The sequence below is a fragment of the Anabas testudineus genome, chromosome 5, assembly GCF_900324465.2.
Source record: "Anabas testudineus chromosome 5, fAnaTes1.2, whole genome shotgun sequence".
NCBI lineage: Eukaryota > Metazoa > Chordata > Actinopteri > Anabantiformes > Anabantidae > Anabas > Anabas testudineus.
In genome coordinates, this window is record NC_046614.1 from 486,316 (window position 1) to 509,799 (window position 23,484).

Here is a 23,484-nt window from a genome sequence, read left to right on the forward strand (position 1 = left end):
GTAAACCGACCACAGCTGTCATCAGCTTTGGCTTCAGATGATGTACCACTATACAGACATATTTCTCCTTCAGCTGTTGTCATACTACAGAGGCTGTATTCCAGCTATCCCTCCAAGAGACATTATTAAAACTGAAAAACTCCTCCAGATTAGGTCATTTCCTGCTAGAAGACAGGGAAGTTTAATACCATCCATTCACATGTATACCACAAAGTAGATCCATAGTAATTACACTGCAAATTGGCAAAGTTGGCCTTTAACCTTGGATGAAAACAGCACGTAAACCTTTGATCCCACTGTTAGTAGTAACAAGTGTTTATAGAGAGTAGCTTTTTAGGGCCTTTGCAGCCCGTGATGGTGGTAGCTCTGAACTTGTCACTGTCAACCTGACAAAAATCTCAAAATGTAATAAGGTGATGGCGTGACTGCGGGTAAGCCAGGGACATGAGCATCTCTGTGCCTGGGATGCTGGAGGTCATCGCCACAGCCGGTGTCAGCCAGTGTGTGTTTTGGCAGGATGTCCCACAAAAGAAGTGTTTCTTCTTCCTTCCTCCCATCAGGGCTGAAGCACAGGGTCATGCAACAGCCAGAAACAAACACAGGACGACGTGTCAGCAGGAGACAAGTCACATCTTCATAGTAGCATGGATTCCCGGACTAATTCAGGATTGTGCACACATTTTATTTTTGATCTTTTTATATATTTTAATGGAAATATTTATTGACAATTGTTAAATAATTCTTCATGCCATTCCTACAGAGGTGTGAAGGATCACTGTACAGTAAGCTTTTCACAGTATTTCTTACAGTATTTACATCCCCCCGTCTCCGCTGGCAGCCTTTAGCAGCGGATACAACAGTACAATTACACATCTGTGAGCCAAGCACTGGCTCCCTTTACACGCCGCTCTACGCTTTTTACAAGCTTTTTACAATGAAATGATCATCTATACAGTGTTTTGTCAAATTAAATTAGTACATTCTCACACAAAAATAGTTATCTCACGTGAACTGCAATGTAAAGTCTTCACAGCTAACCACTGACGTATGATTAGAAAACAACACGAGAAATGCAATGTTAGACTTAATAAATAAACCCTGTTTAAAACTTATTTAAAAAGGTCGAACACACAGCGGGAAATCTTTGCATGGAACAGGAAATTCAGACCTCAGTGGCCGTCACAAAGCCGGATAACACAATATATAGAGTTCCGCAGTTGCGATTCTTAAACCTGGAAATGAGTTAAAATTTTTAGCACTTCTTGTTCCCTCGGCTTAGCGTCAAAAGGCTTTTTAAAGGCTTTTTTTTTTCTTTTTTCTTTTGCATGAGATGTCCAAAATAAGATCTGGTTGACACCAGGTCAAGAGATTTTCGTTTTTTACTCTACAGTTAATTTTCTGCAACAATTCCAATAGAAAAATCCCATTGACTTGCTGGCAGAGAACTGAGGTGATGCTAACTTCCAGGTTACACGTTATCCCTGCGAAACTTTATTGGTCTTAAAACATGCAACATTTGTAGCAATTGAATGGAATTGTACTGCCAATTTCCTGTTTGGCTTATTGTCACCTTACCCACAGTGTAATGTAATGAGAAAAACCTCATACAAAAGAAAAGGTGTAAGATTTTAAATATTTTTAGCATCAATACTTGTCACTGTTTTCGATCTGTACTCTACAAATAGGTAACTTCTAAAAACATCATTGTCAGTGCAGTCAAGAGTGCAAAACCTTTAGCTTTCATTTGGATCCTTAAAGGCACAGTCATTTTTCCAAATGCATATATTTTTAGTATAGCCGTGTTTCTAGAAGAAGAGATAATAGATAGGACAGTACTCACATTACTGATGTAAACAGAAAATGTAATGTACTACAGATTTGTCAGACTTCAGGGTTCAAATCCAGATACAGACTACAGCTAAAAACAGATCTGCCTTGATCACAACTAGGCAAGGTCCATGTGCGAATGAAAAGTAGGTTCTATGACTGAACGCCCTGGAAAAAGCTACTTGAATGAATCTTAAGTTAAAATGGTTGTGTCAAGTTCAGTGCAAGTTCAAGTCAAGTTACTTTTGAGTACTCTACAAGTAAAATGACCTCTAGAGGTTGTACTCCTGAGCTGGCTGCAACAATAAGGGCGTGTTCGCCACGATGAGATGAGAATACACTGTGACGTCACCGTTGGGTGTGTCTACAAGTGCAAGGTGGTGCAACAGACTGGACCAGATGAGGCAGTCAAACACAACGGCATGAAGTTACTCTTTCAATGTGAATCATTTTAGTGATAGTGATACTGGGGTCCAGGGGTTTGTTTTTATTTTAAATGCTGGAGTCAGGCATTGTGCTTTTCACATTAAGAAAAAAAACCAATGTGCCAGGGTTTTCTTTTGGAGAGCAGTGAGTAAGTGGAAGAATAACGATTTCAGTAACACAAAAAATATTTTGGTGCCAAACTACACAGAGGGTAAGGCGACCGATTAGCCCAACTGATGAAATATTAGTCCATATAAGTCCAAGTTAAAGTGATATTTTTAGGGCAACCTCAGCTCTGTGAAATATGCTAAACCAGAGCCGCCATTTCAGAGCAAACTAAACTCCAACCCACCGTACCCTTTCCTATTAAATCCTAAACTCTGTCAACAGACAAGTCTCAACTCGAGCTCATTGTCCTCTACAAAGAGAATGGAGAAGTTCATTCAGTGCTTGTGGAGTGCAAATACTGTTTTTGTCCAGGTTGAATTCCTATCAGGGTATTAGCAGTAGACTCACTCATCTGGCTTTTGTCTACCTACTAAGCAGATTACTCCACTATTAGTTCCCTAAAGCAGAGAGCCTCTTGATTATTCTCAAATTGCACTACATTTGCACAAACTTTTGTAGGACAATCTTGTTGGTAGCTTGCAGCTCCCAAATATGTGCCATCATATAAATACACCTTTTCCTAAGTAAGTCATGAACCCATTCATCCAGTGCAGGAAGATTTGATCATCTCTACTAAGGATAAGAATCACTGACTCATTTTGCATGCAAATGTACTCCCTCTCAAAACATGTCAGCTCTCAGGTTAACTGTCTCTAACTGCCTGCTATCAGCATCAGTTAGTCTGTCTGTTGTGAAGGGCTGCTGCACGCCAGGTAAATTATTAAACGTGTCAGTTACATGAGACGTACAGTGGAAACAAAGGTCAGAGCCCGTTGCCTCCCCCTGCTGGGTCAACATGGAATTAGATATCCTAAAGAATGTGTGGGGAGGATGAGAGCGAAGACTCGTCATACCTTTTCTGGAGGCTGGCATGAATGAGCACCTTCAGAAGATTACTGAATGTATTTACTAACCCAGTCTTATCAGATAAGTAGTTGTGTCAACTACAGTACATACAGATGGAATGAATCTGCTTGAGTTCATTATGAAAGTGATTTTGGTCAGAATGGCTTCAAAAAGCCAAGTACTGGCCAACTGAAGATCTTTGTTAATTGTAGGTGGAATTTGAGGGCAGCTGCCCAAGCCTGATTAAAATTTCACTTTGAAATCTCTTAAACCATCAAAATCAAAAGAAGAAATAAAAGAACAAGGAATTACAGTTTAGTGCTCATGGTTAGTGGTACTAAGATTGTAAAAACTGTTATGTCAGTATTATGTCTTCTGCTTTGTCAAGGTTGGAAAAATTACTTAGGAGATGCTGAGAAGAAGAAGAAGACGAAGAAGAAGACGAAGAAGAAGACGAAGAAGAAGAAGAAGAAGAAGACGAAGAAGAAGACGAAGAAGAATCGGCCTAATGGACTATGGAAATTGTGTTATTTGGGAAATGTAAATGTTTGCAGTCTTCCGACCCAAAAGACTTTGAGCCAAATTGGAGTAGCACTCCCTGAAGCCTGTAAAATAACTGTTGACTTCATGATGATGTGTAACCAATGTAAACCGGTAAAGTTGCCTTTTAAGGCTTCCTTAAATAAGGATTTCATTCTCCTCCTGGAAATGATGACGTTTCACACGTCAGGTGATGTATTTTTTCCACACAGGACCTGTTTCTTCCTCTTTTTCAAAGCTACACTTGCTCTGACCCCATATAACTTATTCAGTGTTCGATTATGTAACAGAACGTGGCTCTGAATGAGGGATGCGAATGGGAATGGTTTACAGAGTATGTCTTACAACTGATGCTAAGGCGGCATGTGGGACCAGTATTACTGTCTCAGTCTCCACAGATAAAGGCAGATATTAAACAACAGTGGGGTGGGAGGAGAACAAAGATTGTAACGTGAGAAGTGAGCAGATGCAGCAGGAAATAAAGGGGGAGGAGAGGTTGGTGACAGAGGTTGTGATTTTCCAAGCAGTGTGGAAATTTTGAATGGAAAGTTTAACAGAGCGATTCGCTTTAACCATAAAAGACAACTGGAAATACATATGGTTTGACAACACAAAACCACACAGAGTTTACACAGGTCCAATGTCTTAAATCAACATCCTTCCTCATCATTCGGTTCTAAACAGCCACACAAACTGGGGAGTTGTTAACCTGAGATGTTAAATCATCCACAATGTCTCCACATAAATAAATAACATGCACATGTAGCTACTTTTTCACTAACTGCTATAACACAATAGTGATCCAACCTACAGCCAGTCCACAAAAAGCTTTTCCATCTGCTGTTCAACAAACTCAGTGATAGGTAGGTCCTTCCAGAGGACAAGTCCACCAGAGAATGTTTCACATTTCTGTCAGCGGCAGCAGTTTGCTTGGAATAACTGAAAGATGAACTGAAGAGATGACACAGTAGCGTCACAGTGTTCGATATACGGGTGATCTCTGGGAAGTGCAATGCTGAAATATCGAAGCTAGAGGCACTTAGCACCAAAGATGGAGAAAACAAGGAGGAATGCTTCTAGAGGAAGCATTGCATGGATTGGAAAGTGTGGAAAACTGTGCAGACACTAGGTGGAATGGTCTCACTGCACACATGACACATAAAATGTGAGAGATCTCAGGTTAAAAATAATTCGTAGTCTTATGAAACTATAGACAAACAGGACAAACTATGTGTCAATGTCAGCTCTTTAACAGTCTTGGTTACCTTTAAGCCTTCATTACCAGTGTTGTGGAACATTATTGTGCCAGTGTCACAGGCGGCCAAGCACAATTTAAGTCAGTGAACTCTACTCTAGACTGTTATGCTCTCTACGCCTGGTCAGTTGGCCTAAGAGGGAAAGCGAGACATGCCGTTGATTGAGAGAAATTAGCAACACATACAAACAACAAGCACTTGCTTACACATACAGAACTCGTGGAAGTTTCTAGAACTAAGACTGGAGGAATGAAAGTGTTAATTGCGCTTGTTGCAGAAAAGGGATGCCAGGTAGACAGAGCAGGGGTCCATCAACAGCTGGCTCATAGAGGAGAGTCAACAACCTACAGGAATCCCAGCATAAAAGCTGTTCCACCTTCCCTTTTGTCTTCTTGCCTCATTCTGGGATCTGCAGGGCCATCACTGCAGGTTTGGTCTTGAAGTACTGGTTAAAGCGAAGCACAGCATACCTGTGGGATGACACAGAAGAATATGAATTAATATATATAGTATAATATAATACTACTGTAGCCATTGTTCACATTTTTTGCACTCTTAAAAAAAGGGAATAAAATACACAACCTGTCAAAAAAAAGCGAAAAACAAACAAAACAACAAAAAAAACCAAGAGTCACCTCCTGGATTTGACTAAGCAAAAAGGTAAGAACCTCCCACACGATAATTAGTGCATTCATAATTATGTTTCAGCTGGCAGCATTTCTTTCATGTCAGAAAACACCTCCTGTGGTCGTGGAAAAGATGTTAACCTGTTTCAGAAGGGTTAAATTATTGGCATGAATCAAGCAAAGAAAATGTCTATTGAGATTTCTGTAGTTACTAAAATTGGGTTAGCAAGCAACCCCAGATCATAGCACTGCCCCCTCAGGTTTGTACAGGAGGCACTAGGCATGATGGGTGTATCAATTCACCTGCCTCTCTTCTTACCCTGATGAGCACAAGAAGAGTCAAATTATTGGCATGAATCAAGCAACAAAAACATAAGGAGATGGATGAAACTACTAAAACTGGGTTAAGAACTGTCCAATGGAAGGAGGTCATGTGGTCTGATGAGTCCATATTTACCCTGTTCCAGACTGATGAGCACATCAGGGTAAGAAGAGATGCAGGTGAAGTGATGCACCCATCATGCCTAGTGTCTACACTACAAGCCGGAGGGGGCAGTGCTATGATCTGGCGTTGCTTGCTAACTCAATTTTAGTTACAGAGGGAGAGTACCTACCTTCTTAGGCAAGACCTCCTTACACTTACCCTGCCTTTGCCTTGTACCTTGTATCTCACTTGTAAGTCGCTCTGGATAAAAGCGTCTGCCAAATGACTAAATGTAAGTATGCATTGGTAAAAAGTAAATATGCAGTGCACCCAGAAAGTATTCACAGTGCTTAACTTTTTCCCAAATTATGTTACAGCCTTTTTCTAAAATTGATTAAATTCATTATTTTCCTCAAGATTCTACAAACAATACCCCAAAATGTCAAGTGAAAAAATGTTTTCTTAGCAATACTACTAGTACTACTACTACTAATAATAATAATCTTCGTTTCATCAGACCAGAGAATCTGAGAGTCAGGTGCCTTTTGGCAATCTTTTACTCAGGAGTGGTCTGGCCACTCTACCACACAGGCCTGATTGGTGGAGTGCTGCAGAGATGGTTGTTCTTCTGGAACATTCTCCTCTCTCCAGGGACACACTGTCAGGTTCTTGGTCACCTCCCTGACTAAGGACTTTCTCTCTCCTTTGGCTGGGTGGCCCACTCTAGGAAGAGTCCTGGTGATTCCAGACTTCATCATTTAAGGATGATGGAGCTACTGTACTCACTGGGACTTTCAATGCTGCAGACATTCTTCTGTGCCTTTCTCCACATCTGTGCCTCGATACAATCCTTTCTCAGAGGTCTACAGACAATTCCTTGGACTTCATGGCTTGGTTTGTGCTATGACATGCACTGTTAACTACTGTGATAACTTATATAGACAGGTGTATGCCTTTCCAAATCATGTCCAATCAACTGAGCTCTCACTTTTAAGTGCCATGGCAAAGACTGAATACTTATTTATTTACTTTTTTTTTTTTTTTAATAAAATTGTAGAAATACAGACTTTACAGACTTCTTTCACTTTGACATTATGGGGTATTTTTCATAGAATCTTCAAAGATTGTATTCCATTTTGGAGAAAGGCTGTAACATAACAAATTGTAGAAAACATTGATCACTTTCTCACAGTAGTGTGAAAACAATGACAATGGCTTTAAGGTTTTATGTTCCAGTCTTTCAAAACTGTGATGGATTCATTCTTAAATACACAGTCCACACTACCACTTGTGTAATATTCTACACAGGTGGTCTGCACACACTGCTCCAACTCTTTCAAATGTACACCCATCTAGAAACTTACCCGAGAAAGTCAAAGTCGATGGAGGAGTATTTGGCCTGGATGAGCGCCCAGAAGCCCCAAAAGAAGTGAGAAGCCTTGAGTGAGAAAGAAGAGATATTAGATGAGGTGAAGTACTGTGACACAGTGGGTGTGAGTGTGTAACAGATTGTGTGTATGTGTGTGTTTGCAAATGATTTTGTTCTCACCAGAGCAAACTTGTTGACCTGCACGTACAGTGTCTCCAGCTCTCGTGGGCTGACCTCCTCTGTCTTTTTGGTGAACAGTTTATAGGCTTGCAGATACACTTTCAGCCAGTCCATCTGCATCTCCCGACTGGGATACAGCCCGTAGTCCAGCTCACTCATTCCTGATGACACGCACACGCACACGCACACGCACACACACACGCACACACACACACACACACACGCACACGCACACACACACGCACAGAGAGAGTTGTAGAGTAAGCCATTCTACATGATTTGCAAGATTTAGTCACATGTATATATCATGCTGTGTTTCAACAACCTGCAAATTCATTGAAGTGGTTGCCGATGTCAAAGGCCTGATAGTTGTAGCTGGAGTACTCGTAGTCTATGAAGCGAACGTGACCTGAAAAACACATGCGTACAGTACATTGTGAGACCAACTCCTTGGAGAGTCGCAGCAGACCACTCTGAAATGCAAATGTCAGGATTAGGGCAGTAGTAGAAGTTGCTCAGTTATTTTGGTGATCACTGGAGTGCCAGGACAGCTTCTTTTTTTAGTTCTGTCTAAGTAGGCAGAGGTATCTTAAAGAAGGACCAGATTAACACAAATAAGATGCGGTTTCTATATAAAAAGAGTTATAGAACAATCAGTATTTGGGTTTTCTGACCACTCTGGGCTATTTCCTGACACCTTATACACCAAATCATCGATCAGAAAAGTAATCAATGGATGAATTCATAAATGATTAAAATACAAAAAGCAACACTTTTGGAGCTCTAGTGTGGGGGTGTGAAGATAAAAGTTCATAAACTGTCGATTTCGTCATGTGGATGACCTACATGTGACACTGGGATTAAGGAGAGGGTACCTACCCTCTTTACTGTTGTGGATGATGTTCTTGCAGAGCAGGTCATTGTGGCAGAGAACCACAGGGGAGCCAAGTGTGGAGAGATGTTCCTTCATCCACACCATCTCCTGCTCCAGGACCGCTTTGCTGGGCACCTCCTGCTGAATTCTGGACACACGGAAAGAGAAAGATAAAGGTTAAAGCTTTGCCTCTTACACCGACATACACTCCCCTCAGTTTCCTCTATTTGAGGTCTACTATAGACAAACACAATAATTATTACACATAAAAGCCAAACATATGCGCACATGGGTGGGAGCACAGATAAGCAATTTCACAGGCCTCCTAAAGTGACAGGAATAGTTTTACTAGTTGTTATTCACCAAATTAAACCAGCTGTTGTTTTAGTATCATTATGTGAGAATATATGAGAAATAAAACCAGCAACATGCACAGAAAGCACACAGGCTCTGTGGGAAGCTGGCCTACAGGCTCCTGAGAACACAGCTACAGAGACACGTGTCCTCAGTGAACATTGGTTTCGTGGTGCTGCAGGATGCTCCTGAGTCACTATAGAAACACTGATACGTTACCTTTTGAAATGAGTTATGAGGACTCAATACCAATATCTGCTTTGCCATTTATTCAACTTGTGCATCTCTTACGTGTGTTTTATAGTGTTTTATAAGTCAAATGTCAGTTTCTTGACCATTCATGCATCTAACCACTGTCCAAGACTCGCATTACTTAAATGGCCCCAGTCAGCAGCACCAACCATCAGACTTGGTATTCTTGGCTAGTGGAAAAAGTAGAGTGAAACAGTGCCTCAGCAAACCAGAGTGGTGTGCTGAGTAGAGACCCCTGAGCTAACTGTAATGGGCTTAAGGGGGTTAATCCACTGTCAGCCTGGTAGCATGAGATGAGAAAAAGCAGGGAGGGAGAGAAAGAGGATGCACGTGTATGTCCTGGTGGAACATACTCCTTTGATACTTTTTACTGCCTCTCATTCACCTGCAGCCCCTCCCAGAGTCTCAACTGCTCTATGGGAGGTGGTCAGTGTGTTTTTTTTTGTTTGAAAAGAATTCTGTATTGCATGACAGTGCCGGAAACCAAATCTTGACATGTGGGGTTTCTAACAGTCTGCGTAGCAACAAGTCTGTGTTGTCCAGGTTCACGGCACTCTAGCTGTGTATGTTTCCAAGGAAGCGAGTAAAGTGAGCAGATACACTAAGCTAAGCAAACATCTGCTGGCCCATTACATGCCACAGACTCCCTAATCCAGTCAGCTATTATTGTTACAGTTACATAAGGCCCACGTTGGACTTAATCTAATAACCATCAGAACAAAGGTATCAGCTGTGAGTGGGCAGCTGGCAAGGTTATGAAACCCTCCAAAGGTCCAGTGCTAAGGTTCGAATTAAACCATCTTCAGCTTGAACTCCTCCGAATCATGACTCTTCCTCTTTCCCAGGGAAAAAAAAGATACAAATGCATAAAATCCAAGATCACATGTACCAGTCTCATCTGTGTTCCAAAGGTTCTGGGAGTTAAAAAACTGTGTATTTTTCAGGATTGTTGGTGAAAAGAACTTAATATTTATCAAAATAACTAATTAATTTATCACTGATATATAATAATTATTATATTATCCAAAATGTTAGAATCTTGTGCTGATACCTTCTGAAGCCTTTTTGTCTTTTTTAATATTCCTTCAAATATTATGAGAAAAAAACCTGATCACATTTTAGAACACTGTTAATAAGCAAATAGGGAAAACTCTAAAGGGTTCATAAATTGTCAAGCATCCCTACATGTGAAGACAGGAAAAAGTATATAATTTAACATTACTATGAGAATTACACTAGCAAAGTCTGTACCATATTTCATAGATGTTAAGCCTGACCTCCTGGAGTTGCTACAGAAAAAAAGTCTGGAGGATTTATTCTTTTGGGAACATATCTCTGTGCAACCTTTCATGGTAATACATCTAATAACTGAGCTCTCTCTTTAGAGCCATACTGCTACCATGGCTACAAGTGCTATCAACTAACTAAACAGCAAAGGTGGCTGTAAAGAGCCTGGTCTGTGACGTAAGTTCGATGTGAAATTAGCCTCTCTGATAACGCCCCACAGAACATCAGGATTTTATATAGTATGTCCATCATGTGTCAGATAAACATCCTCTGGTACCTAGAAGATAAACAAGAAAACCTTCAGTAACAAAAAAAGTTTGACAAACTATGTCAGTAAGTACTCTCAGATAATATTCTGCAAAGTGGAAATTGCTCCCGTACTTGTAACTAATGTTACAGGCAAATCAGGCTGCGCTTCACGAGCGTTCTGCATCGTTATCACAGCACAAGCAACAACCAGAAGCACCGGCTAAGAACTGAGAACCCAGATTTCACCTGATGTTGGAGGCTTGCTCAGTGAACTCTGTGGCCACAAGGGAGAAGTACTGTCGCATCTTGATCCAGAGATTGGGTTTGGGGATGCAGCCATTGTGAGCGTGGATGGCATGGATACGAGCCATCTCCCTGGCTATGAGTCTGAGAGCACACACACAGACACACACAGACACACACAGACACACACAGACACAAACAGACACACACAGGTTATGACAACATTTTCAGTACATTACTGACTATACTGTCAATAATGTCAGAGTGCTTAACAAAGAGCACTAGGGTTAGATTGTGTATGCAAACTATGTTTTGCATGTCACTTGTTAATTTGCTTATTTCCTGAGCAGAGTTGAGACATTTCTGCATTGTAAAGTAGCTTGTGACAAAGCTTCTATGGAGAATCTAGAAACCACAAATGATTCTGAGCACAATGTTAATCACCACATGATGTTATATTTCTATCATCTCTCAGCTTGGTCTGCAACAATCCCCAACAAGCAGATGGCTGCACCATGTCCCAACCTGATTAGAGAAGGATCCCGGACATCTTGCGTCCCAAGAGCATCTCCCTGCATGAACTCATAACAGATGCCGTTCTGAAAGGTACAGTAGAGGCGAGGAGCACAACCATTGGCATGTAGCACCTGGAGGAGAGACACGAAAACACAATAATTAGATAGGTGAAACAATTCTGTGGCACTTTAAAAGACAGCCCAAATTAACTACACTACCTGAAAGCTTTTGAGTTCATTGTCTCTGTCCACAATTAGCTCTGTCCTATTGCCATATACTCGCACCAGGACCACGTCCTCTGGGCTGTCTTCCATGTAGCAGCCCACCAGCTTGTTGGTGGTTCCATCAGTGAAGAGCTGCGAGAGGAAGAGGAGAAGTCATATAAACATTTGTGGAATTACAGACCCTAATAGACCCACTGTAGAGATCTGAGAACTCTTCTCCAGGATGGTGTTAGTGTCATATTAGTGAGTCAACAGTTCCTTTAACCATCTCAGAGTAATATACATAAGCAAATATCTCACTGTGTGTCTAAAGCTTGTCCTTAAATATGTGAGTGACAGTGTAAACCAGTGGGCTGGTCCATCCCACTGCCATGAACACAATAACAACATACACATCTCTCCCAGCCCAGACGCTCACTCATACATATCTGGCATTCCACACGTGGCTGGCCACAAAGATGGGCACGCAGGCATCCCTGTTGTGACCGTACATACACAAGCATACACGCCTTTGCTACCCCATGATTGATCCCTTCTACCCACCACACAATACGCTGCTAAGACCAGCGGTCAATACATCAACAGAAAACGATAAGCTTGGACTCAGACAGAGGTAAACAATCAGCCATATGCTGATGGGACAATGATGATGGCACAGTTTTACCATCAACAAGTCTACATTTGGTGGTCTGACTGCGTGGCCTGAAACAGGCCAAGATTAATCATTCAATCTTCATGATGAGAAAGTTGTAAGAGGACACTCTTGCTATGTTGCTGTTGGCTGTTTTCAGGAACTCTGAAGTCTGTATGTGTGATGTGTGGAAATGGGTTGTCTATTTATTGTAAAAGTCCAGGTGCTGGTGCTAATCAGGTGTTTCTGTCAACGGTGCTACTCTGTTGCTTTTCCTGTTCCCATCAAAACAATGGCCCTGCTGCTCGAGAACATCCTTTCCAACTTAAACAAAATTATTTTTGTTTTTTACACTTTCCTCAGTTCTTTACCAGCTGCCACCAGGTACAACTGCAAGTCCTGTTGGTCGTGCAGTTGTACCACTAGCTGTACAGGCACAACGGCACCCAGTGAAACAAAGCCTGTTTGAGTGATGGCCACTGAGAAAAAAACACTGCTGGTCTGGCCTTCAGCAAGCAAGGTAACTGCTGTCACGTTCTCGGCTACAGGTGTGCGAGTGGGTCAGATCCAGACAGATTTCTTCACCAGGATATAAACACATGGGTGCCACAGCAGTTTGTTCATGTGAGAATCGTAGCAGTAAATTGTGTCACAAAATAGATTCTTATCAGGCGACAAACTTTTACAATTGTGCACTTTTCTTTTCCACATGAAGTTGAGCATCTATAAGACTGCACAACACCCTTAGGGGTGGCTGTGGCTCAAAAGGTAGAGCAGTTAACTGCCAATCCCAGAATTGGTGGTTCGATTCCCAGCTGCCACGTCACATGCCAAAGTGTCCTTGGGCAAGATACTGAACCCTTAGTGAGTCAGGTCAGCTGCATAGCAGCTCTGCCATCGGTGTGTGAATGGGTGAATGAGACGCAGTGTAAAGTGCTTTGAGTACCAGCTAGGTAGAAAAGCGCTATATAAGTGCAGAACATTTACCTTATGGAAGATCGCATATTGATTGCACTGTGTCACCTTCCAGTGTGTGTGTGTGCATACGCTTGTTTCTTCATGGTCAGTATGCACTAATTGGCCAGTTAATTTGGTGAGTTCAGTTTGTTCGCATGTGTTCACAGTAATTTAATTTCTTGTGAATCCCATTTGAGACTTAAGAACAGATCCCACTCCACAGTCACTCCCATCAATGATCACAATGTTTTACAGTGGAAAAACCGCTGCTGTGTATCATTATTCATTCAATGCATTACAGACCCAAAGTTGCTATGTGTTAACAAGCTGTTTTAAAATACAGTACATCTATAAAATGTTTTATTAATTACCAATTAGACTATTAAAATTATAACAGAAGAGAACAAACCTGAGACTTTCAGACTTGAGATTAGGTGTCTTGAGATTAGTGTCAGAGTATTTTCTTACAATAATACTACATAGATCACAATAGTAGTGGTAGATACTTTTTGCTAATTTATACTGCGTTGTAAATTTAAAGCGAAAAGTATGCTATTTTATCCAACAAGTCTACACTATATAATGCATACTGACAAATTTAGTTTAGAATTTGTGACAATTGTATTAAAAATCTGGAAATCTGGATACTTTCTTCAGATCCACTCTCTGTCCAGAGGTGCATCCTGTTAAAAATGTTACTGGAGTTTACCAGTGGGCAAACTGACCACACTGGAAACATAGATATGTCCCTAAGTATTTAATTATTTATATACACTGGCAAGAAAAGGTATGTGAACCATTCCATGGTTTTCTGCATTCATTTGTCATAAATGTGATACGATCTTCATCTAAGTCAACCTTTTAAATGCATTTAAAACTGTTGACTTTGACCCTTGGCAGCAATAATCTCAACCAGGCGCTTCCTGTAGCTGTGGATCAGACTTGCATATTGTTCAAGAGGAATTTTAGCCCATTCCTTATGTAGAATTGCTTTAGTTGTGTCATATTCTTTGTATGTCTCGTGTGTGGCTCTCTTCAAGTCGTTCCATAAAGGTCTGGGCTCTGACTTGGCCACTACAAAAGGTGGATGTTGTTTTTCTGAAGCCATTCTGTTATGGACTTCTTCCAGTGTTTTTGGTCATTGTCCTGTTGCAACACCCAACGTCTACAGAGTTTCAGCTGACGTACAGACATTCTCACATTATCTCTAAGAATTTTTTGATACCTTCGGAAATTCATCTTCCCCTCTATCACTGCAAGCTGGTCAGGCTCTGACAGCATAGCAGGCCCAAATAATGATGTTTTCTCCAACATACGTTATGACTGTGATAATGTTTTCATCTTTTATGCAGTGAAGAGATGTAGCACTGTGTGTTCCTTCCAAATAGTTCAATTTAAACTTTTATCAGTTCACAAAACATTTGCCAGTATCGCTGGGGAATATCAATGTGCTCTTTGGCAAACTTCATGCGTGCAGATATATTCTTTTAAGACTTCCTATGTGGTGTCCTGCCATACACACTGCTTGTTCAATGTTTTACGTACTGTAGACTCATGAACACAGATGTTAGCCAGTTCCAATGATGCCTTCAAATCTTTGTTTTTTTGGGTTGTTTTTTTACCTCATTAATGTGTTTGTTGTGCTCTTGGGGTCATTTTGACTGACCACCCACTTTTTGGTTGAGTAGCCACATTCACAGTTTTTGACATCACTTTGTAAGCCTTTACAGCTTTATGTAAATTACCAATTCTTTATTGTAGATCCCCTAAAAGCTCTGGCTTTGAGGTCATTATTCCAAAGGTTGACATGCTTTTTCCAGTAGCACTATGAGGTTTTAATGGTTGTTCTTAATAAAGACATGAAAGATCAGAATGTTGTGTTATTATTTTATGCACATTATATTTGTTAATACTCTTGACTTAGATAAAGATCAGATCACATTTTATGACTGTAACTCTAAATTATATAGTTTTAATACTTGATTACAATTTGTTTACATTCAGTGACTGACATCTGGAAAACATGGACATCACAAGATGCTGGGTTTCTTCCCTAGTGATGCTCTGCAAGGCTTTTATTGCAGCTATCTTTACATCCTGCTTGTTTTTAGGGTGTTTTGCCTTTGGCATATGAATTACACGTTTAAATCGATGCAGGTCAGGTGACTAACAGAACGATGAATTGTTTTGCCTTAAAAAAGGTCTTGGGTTGCTTTTGAAGTAGGTCTGCAACCACAGCTATTGCAATGAACTGTATTTTGTGGCATTTTATTAAAATGTGTCATGTGACTTACTAGTATTACTAAATTTCCCCTTAGGGTACTATTTACTGTAGTTCAACTTACAGTTTGATACAGTTTTACAATTTAAAGCTATACTTAGGGCAAGGAAATAAGAAAACATTTTCTATCATGAATGAATCAGCAGGAAAAAATTTTTTTTTCTGCTGATATCGATACCTATCAGCAAAAGTATATTAAATTATTAATATTTCTGTCTAGCTTAAAGCTTCCTTTTTACTCCTAATTGAGATGTGGAGACACTTTAGTGCTGCATTTTGGATCATCTGTAGGGGTTTGTTCGTGGATGCCGGTAACCCCATCAGCAGTGCATTGCAGTAGTCAAGTTGAGATAAGATCAACGCCTGTACAATGAGTTGGGTCATGTACTCCGTCAGGTACGGTCTGATCTATCTGATATTGTGGAGGGCATATCTACACAACCAGACTGTGGCGATGTGTTCCGTGAAGGTCAGCTGATCATCAATGATGACCCCCCAGGTTTCTGGCTGATTTAGCGGGGACACTCACCGCAGATCCAATGTTAATGCTGATGCTGTGTTGAGTTGAAGGTCTGGCAGGGAAGAATAGGACTTCAGTCTTGGGAATGTTAAGTTGAAGGTGTCTTTTTCTCATCCAGGCAGAGATGCGAGACGAGACAGTTGAGTCATCCGGCAGAAAGGACAGGAAGAGCTGTGTGTCATCCGCATAGCAGTGATAAGAGAGCCATGAGAATGGATGACAGAGCCTAGAGAAGAAGTATAGATTGAAAAAAGAAGAGGACAGAGGACTGAGCCCTGCGGTACACCGGTGGAGAGGTTATGAGAGTCGAAAACATGCCCCTGCCATGTTTGAAGGTTCGTTGGGACAAGTATGACCGAAGCCAGGCTAGAGCTGATCTAGAGATGTCCAGATCTGAGAGTGCAGTCATGAGAATCTGATGGTTCACAGTGTCAAAGGCTGCAGATAGGTCTAATAGAATAAGGACAGAAGAGTTACCTGCAGCTTTAGCCACCCAACGGGATTCCACAACAGTCAGAAGTGCTGTTTCTGTGGAGTGACCACTCTTGAAGCCAGACTGATTGACATCAAGGAGGTTGTTCCGGGAAAGAAAGTCAGAGAGTTGGTTGAAGGCTGCACGTTCTAGGGTCTTGGCCAGGAATGAAAGAAGAGAGACCGGTCTGTAGTTCTCCACAAGGGAGGGATCCAGAGAAGGCTTCTTCAACAGTGGAGTAATCTGAGCCTGCTTGAACAAGGTGGGAAAGGTGCCTGTTGCGAAAGAGGTGTTGATGATCTGTGTAATGGCTGGTATTAGTGTTGGTGCAATAGCTTGAAGAAGAGTAGAGGGGATCAGATCCAGAGAGCAGCTGGTAGCTCATACTACGGTCTTTGCAAGTTATTTTGCGATAGATATTGTTACATTTTATCACTCAACCCAAGCTACACTTTCAAATAAAGAGGCACAATTGATACAGAATGGGTAAGTTTTAATCTTTAATGATTATAAGTAACCAGTTGATCAGACTGAGCTATATGATTCTGTGCAGGTAAAATTTAGCTTTCACGTTGTGCACATAGTTGCAGACAGTAACATCACAGCCATACACAACATATTATCAGCATGGAAGTTTTTTACTTTAAGTAAAGAAAGGTTTGCAATTTAGGGAACAAACACTTTTCCTGCCTTGTTATATTCTTCTGTTTCTATTACTAAATGGAACATTTGTCCAGCTACCTGGAGCACTTTTATTTTGAAGTTTTTTAGTGGGAGTGACTGAAAGGTTAAAAAAAGAAATTTCATAGTAAATTTTTCTATTGCTACTAAAAGAAAGTTAAAAATGTTTGTTGTATGCTATCAATTATAGTTCTTAGACAGAAAGAAATATGAGAATTGGCAAAATTGGAATCGGACAGGAAAATCCAGTTGGTGCATCTCTACTTTCAAAGTAATGTCCTCAACACTGTGTCCAAGTTAGAAAAACAGCCCCAAATCTCTCTCATTAGCAAAGTGTAATTTAAACCTTCAACTAAGAGCAAGGAGGGACCATCACAATCAAATTAATTATTTGCATAACTTGATGACAGGTTAGAATAGAACTTTGGTTGTTGTTGGGTTTGTGTGCTCTCTGCAGAAAATGTGTTTTTTTTCTATTTTCGACAAATCCAAACACATTGTTAAGCTTTCTCTCTAGCAGGCTGCTTCCTGTTGACTTCAGAAGTCGAAACCTCAAAAACCTCAAAACAAAACTTCTATATCATATCATATATTTAAGCTAATCAACATAGATTTCTTTATTGGTAAAGGCTAGTAGACTGTGAAAAAGCCAGGGACAATGATTAACTTTTATTTAAGGGCTTGTCATCAGACTGGCCGGTTGCATTTCTCTAAATCTGTCAGTACTTCAAAATTAAATAAAACAAAAGTCTACACCAGACCCTTACTGGCCAAAACAACAAATAAAACACTGTAGTGGAGGTACACTCATCTCAACAAGTATCGGAAAAGTGAGGCCAGTTTTATTTATTTTCTGTAGACTGAAAACATTCGAGTTTGACATAAAAAAATGAACGAGACAAAAGATCAATATTTCAGCCTTCATTTCCAAGTGCTTATGTCTGGATCCAATAAACGACTAGCTCCTTTTGTTAAAACCCACCCATTTTTCATGTGAGCAAAAGTATTGGAAATTGCAGACCTAAAATAGATTAAAGTGAATAAGACCTAATATTTAGTTGCAAATCCTTTGCTTGCAATAACTACATCAAGCCTGTGACCCACTGACATCACCAAACTTATGCATTCGTCTTATGTGAAGCTTCTCCTGGCTTTCACTGCAGTCCCTTTTAGTTGTTTTTTATTTATTTTTTTTTTAGATGGTTACTCGCTTCAATCTTCTCTTTAGCAGATAAAATGAATGCTCTGCACTTCTTGCACATGATATATTGTTTGTTGTTTTTGGCAGTGTGTTTTTGAGTCATTATCTTCGATGACGAAGGATCTCCTAATCAGATTTGTTGCATGTTCCTTTAAATTGGCAGACAAAATGTTTCCGTAGACGTCTGAGTCAATTTTGCTGCCATTATGTGTTACATTATCAATGATGATTATTGAGCCTGTCTCAGAAGAAGCCATGCAACACAAGCCATGACATTACCTCTACTGTGTTTCACAGATGAGATTGTATGTTTGGGTTCAAACAAAAGTTCTACGTTCTATCCAAGTTATACATTGGATCCAGACATAAACAACTGTAAATAAAAGCTGAAATGTTGATTTTTTGTGTTTAAGTAAAATGTGTTTATTGTGTTTTTAGTCTACAGCAAAAATTAAGGAACTGGCCTCACTTTTGCGATACCTTTGGGGGGAGTGTATGTCTTACTCCAAAGAAAATAAAAACAGCTCTGCACCTTGAAGGATAATATTAATGCATATTGACATTTATAACATGATGTTAGTTAAATGGAGAACCAAGGTAACTGTGACTGATCAACAGCAATTTTAATAATTGAATATATCAATAACATTAAGCCTGTTTCTTTTGTGTGACAGAATATTTGAGAATTACATCCTACATACAATAGAAAAAGCTACAAACCTATATAAAAGCCCAGACATGCATAAAAATAAAATAGTGTGACACATAATAAAACTGCCAGAATATTAATATTTCCAATGACACAAATCTTGGGTCATAGTGCTCAAAACGAAAATCTAATTTTGATTCTTCTTTTATTTTCAAATAGGCAAAAGTCCTCCGAGTCCTCAGATGACCTTTAACAAGCACAGACAGTGTGTGTCCGTGGCAGCTGAAAAGGCTGATGTTCTTAACAAAGGAAGCACTACTTATGTTATTCATCCTAAGACCTTCTGCTTGTTTCTGCCCCTGTCATCAATAAGACCTAAGGTTTAAAATTTTAGGTGACACGCTTGTAACATTATGGATTCTGTTGTGTTGACTTCATATGCATTCATGCCACATCAGTGTATAATTCTGCCCTGTTAATTATTTGAGACAATAAAGAAATGTTTAAAAACCCCAGGCTGAATAGCAATAAAACAGTCGGAGCTGAAGCCTCATAAAGCAGCTTTGATAAGGTGTGTCCGCTTCCTTTTGCTTTCAATTAACACGAGCATCGCGTCACCACCAGCTGCTCATGACAGCGAGACTTCATGCTATATTTGGTGCTAGCTAACTACATGTTAACTACTGATATACACAAGCAAAACGGTCGATAATCAGAATGACTTTCGCTGTACAGATAACTAGAATGTTTTCCTGCTCGTTTTTCTGGCTATCTTACTGAGGTTAGTTTGATGGTTAAGTTGGAGTTCAGGTCTTCTAGCTTAGACAACGTTTCCATATCATTTTGCCATCAAGACTGCAACACAGTGTCACATTTTAGACGGCTTCATTCATTATTGAGGAAAAGCGCGTAGCTAACACAGCGCGTTTCTTTACATTAAATTAAGCTAACTAACGCTAACCGATAATTAAATGTCAGTTTTCCACGGCCCACCTCCTCTTCCCGACCGACTGGTGGTGCTTGGTGATGCTGCAGAGCTGTCAATCTTAGCCTAGCCTAGCATACGCACTGGTAGCATGGAGCTAACGTTACCTTAGTCTTGACATGTCTGCTGTCCCACGCCGGTCTCAGCTCCTTAATGAGTTTCATCGCCCCCTCCGTCACGTTGTGTTCATCCACGAAAATGGGAATTTTTCTAATTACCGGTGACCCCACGGGCACATGTATCTGCGTCTCCATTCTGCGGTCGTTTAACGTTACCTGAAACGTTAATCTCCGAGCACCTTCACGGATATTTCTCGAAACTGCAGCATACAAGTGTTGCTTGGTTTATTAGAAGAGTGAGCTTACTAAATGTTGTCGTTGTGTTTTCTAAGTGACTGACGTTGTTCTGGATGTTGTTCTCGATTGACAGCTGTTTGCGGCGCTGGAGAAGGAGACGGGCGCTGAAGCTGCCGGGTCTGGATGCTCGTCGCCGGTTTTCTTGGGAGCAGTCAGCCAGCGGTGCCGCTTCCTCCTACTTGGCTCCGCCCACCTGGGGATCATCCGATTGTACCGGCGCGTTGTGACGCAGCACAGCCAACCACGCCCATCTTTTCCGAGTGTGTCCGAGTGGAGCCCGAGTTAAGCCGAATAGAAAGAATCTAAAATACAGAAACTGGACTCTGTTTATTGTTCTCACAACTCACGAACGGTAAATGGGTCGCCACAAGCAAAGACAGTTATTGTAGATGTAAATTTTTATTTGCTGATCAACTTGACTTAATTTCTGGTCAGCCCCCCCAAGCCCTTTTGATAAAAGTTACACACATTACTTGAGTCAATTTTCGACTCCCAGTTCTTCCAGGCCACATGTCAAGGCGTCCTTAGACAAGAATTTCATTCAGATAATGTCATCTGAATGAGTCAGCATGTGGGGCACTTCTGGCAGTGCCTGCAGATCATCAGGACAAGCTTTTCAGCTAGAAGCAGAGAGCTACATATTGAAGAGGGAGGGACCTTTATGTCAGGTGCAAATAAAAGTAAATATAAGGTAAGTCAAAGTTAATATTAGTAACATAGTTTGTTTTAATGTTAATGAAACTGCGGAAACCATCTTACCCATACCTACTCCCCATCCTCACTGAGCAATGTTTTCTCCACCTCACTTATCCTTACTTATTACACCCCATGACACAGCATGCAAATAACACCAAAGAAAAATAATGTATGTATGGGAAGACAGGATAAAGACACGGATGAGTTAATAAACACTATGTAAATGAAGATGACCTGCAACGTCCAGCAACATCAATGGCAGTACCAACTCTCAGCCAAATGATGGCAGTGTATTAATAAAGATGTCACAGTGGGAAATCATCTCCTATTATCAGCTCCTCTCATTTCTGTCTCTATTTGCTCCACATTATGTCTCAGCTCGGCTCTCTGTAGACACACAGCTGGTATTTCGGTATTTCTTTAATATGCAGTTTCATTCAGACAGATCCCAAAGCTTGTGAGCAAGTGTGGTGGCTCCTCTAGCTCGTCACAGCTTTCATGCTTGTCAGTCTCCTTAAGAGCCAAAGGGCCAGCGAACAATGACATAAATAGTCACAGACGTCCAGTCACATTAACTGGGCTCCAACCTGTTGCATACATTGCTAGATGCAAAGGTTTTGTCTGGTGTGTGTGTGTGTGTGTGTGTGTGTGTGTGTGTGTGCCAGAATGAGCCAGAATACATGTCCACAGGAAGTTCGAAGTAGGTCTGTCACTCTGTGTACTGTCTGGGAGAAGGGAGGGCCCATAACTGGGGCTTCTTACTGCAGCAGCCAGAGTCCATCTGCATTTACTTAATGACAAACATCTTTGTTCAGTGCTAAAATCCCTGGAGGTTGGGCTCCCTTCCCTTCATAAATACATACATCTGATCTGATCTCACACACAAGTACAATCCATACAGACCACTCAGTTCTTCAGCTTGTGGTTTTCTATCTGGACTGAGGATAAGATCCATGTCCTGGATGTGTTTGGCTATAGTGGTCCCGTTCTCCTGTCACAACGTCCTGTCTCCACACTTCAAAAATAATAATATGGAATTTTTCACTTTTAATTTTGTGGTTTGTGTTTGTTTGAGATTATATTTTTATGGATCTGTCTTTTCTTGCTTTTTCGTTATATACACTAAGGTCACAAAACCGATATTTAGTTGGAAATAAATTTATTGTCCTGTACATTATTAATAGTATCAATGTATTTGCAACCTGTCATTTACATTAATAACAACATATCTGCATTATGGTAATAGAAAATATAATGATATGCTGTACTAATATGCAGTATTGATCCCTATGGAGTAATTGTTGCTAGACAGCTGCACATAGGGGGTTTTGGCTTCTTGTCCAAGGACACCTCAACAAGTGACCAGGAGGAACCAGAACTGGACCCTGAGGTTCATGGACAACTCCACTACCAATTGAGTTTGCAGTTATGTCCCCTACAAAATTGTGTTTGTGATTGCGGTTTAGTTGTCTAGACTCAATTGTCATGCATAAGGTGACTTGAAAGAGATGCTCCTATATATTAACTTAACATGTCATCATATGTCACTGTCAATTCAACAACAGGGAAAAACTACATTATAGTGAGACTGCTGAGTCAAAGAGCTTTTTTCAAGGGTTTTCTAAGACAACTGCAGTTGGAAATTATATAGCTATAGTTCAGCATTTACCATAGTTCCCTCCAGACTGGTCTCCAAACTGTGTAACCTGGGTCTGAATCCATCCCTGTGCAGGTGGGTCTATAGTTTCCTGGCCAACAGATCACAAATTGTTCGGTTGGGCAACCAAACCTCATCCCCTCTTATCCTCAACACTGGATCCCCTCAGGGCTGTGTACTCAGCCCTCTGCTGTACTCACTGTACACCTATGACTGCAAAGCCACCTCAGATTCCAATATGATCATAAAGTTTGCTGATGACACCGTGGTAGTGGGACTGATCTCTCACAACAACGAGGCATCCTATAAGAGTGAGGTCTCCCACCTGGAAGGCTGGAATCGTGAGAATCACTCAATCCTGCTGAACATCAGCAAAACAAAGGAATTGATTGTGGACTTTAGCAGGAAACAGCAGAGGGTCTTCCACCCACTTCTCAGAAATGGCTTTGAAGTGGAAAGAGTAGACTCTTTCAAATACCTGGGAGTGTCTATTTCTCAAGACCTGTCCTGGACACGTCACATAAACATCATGGTGAAAAAGGCCAGACAGCGTTTGTACCTCCTCAGAAGACTAAGCGACTTTAAGCTCCCCCTTAAAGTACTCAAAAACCTTTAAACTTGCACCATTGAGAGCATCTTGTGTGGAAGTTTAACCGCTTGGATGGGAAATTGTACTAAGCAGGACCTCTTGGTCTTCAACAGGGTGGTACGTTCAGCTGAACGGACCATCAGAACCA

The 23,484-nt window shown here is 40.8% G+C and overlaps 1 protein-coding gene across 1 annotated transcript; it reads right to left on the reverse strand.

Moving 5' to 3' along the window:
* Positions 1–333: 333 nt before the first annotated feature.
* On the reverse strand, positions 334–20,556 carry etnk2 (ethanolamine kinase 2). The gene is made up of 9 exons (XM_026344700.1): positions 20,146–20,556; positions 11,656–11,793; positions 11,447–11,568; positions 10,925–11,065; positions 8,542–8,684; positions 7,988–8,071; positions 7,663–7,823; positions 7,478–7,551; positions 334–5,533 (listed from the first exon to the last, which is right to left on the reverse strand). Exons 1-9 carry the CDS (start codon positions 20,290–20,292, stop codon positions 5,461–5,463), a joined length of 1,083 nt encoding a protein of 360 aa, XP_026200485.1. The 5' UTR covers positions 20,293–20,556; the 3' UTR covers positions 334–5,460.
* Between the last annotated feature and the right edge of the window lie 2,928 nt (positions 20,557–23,484).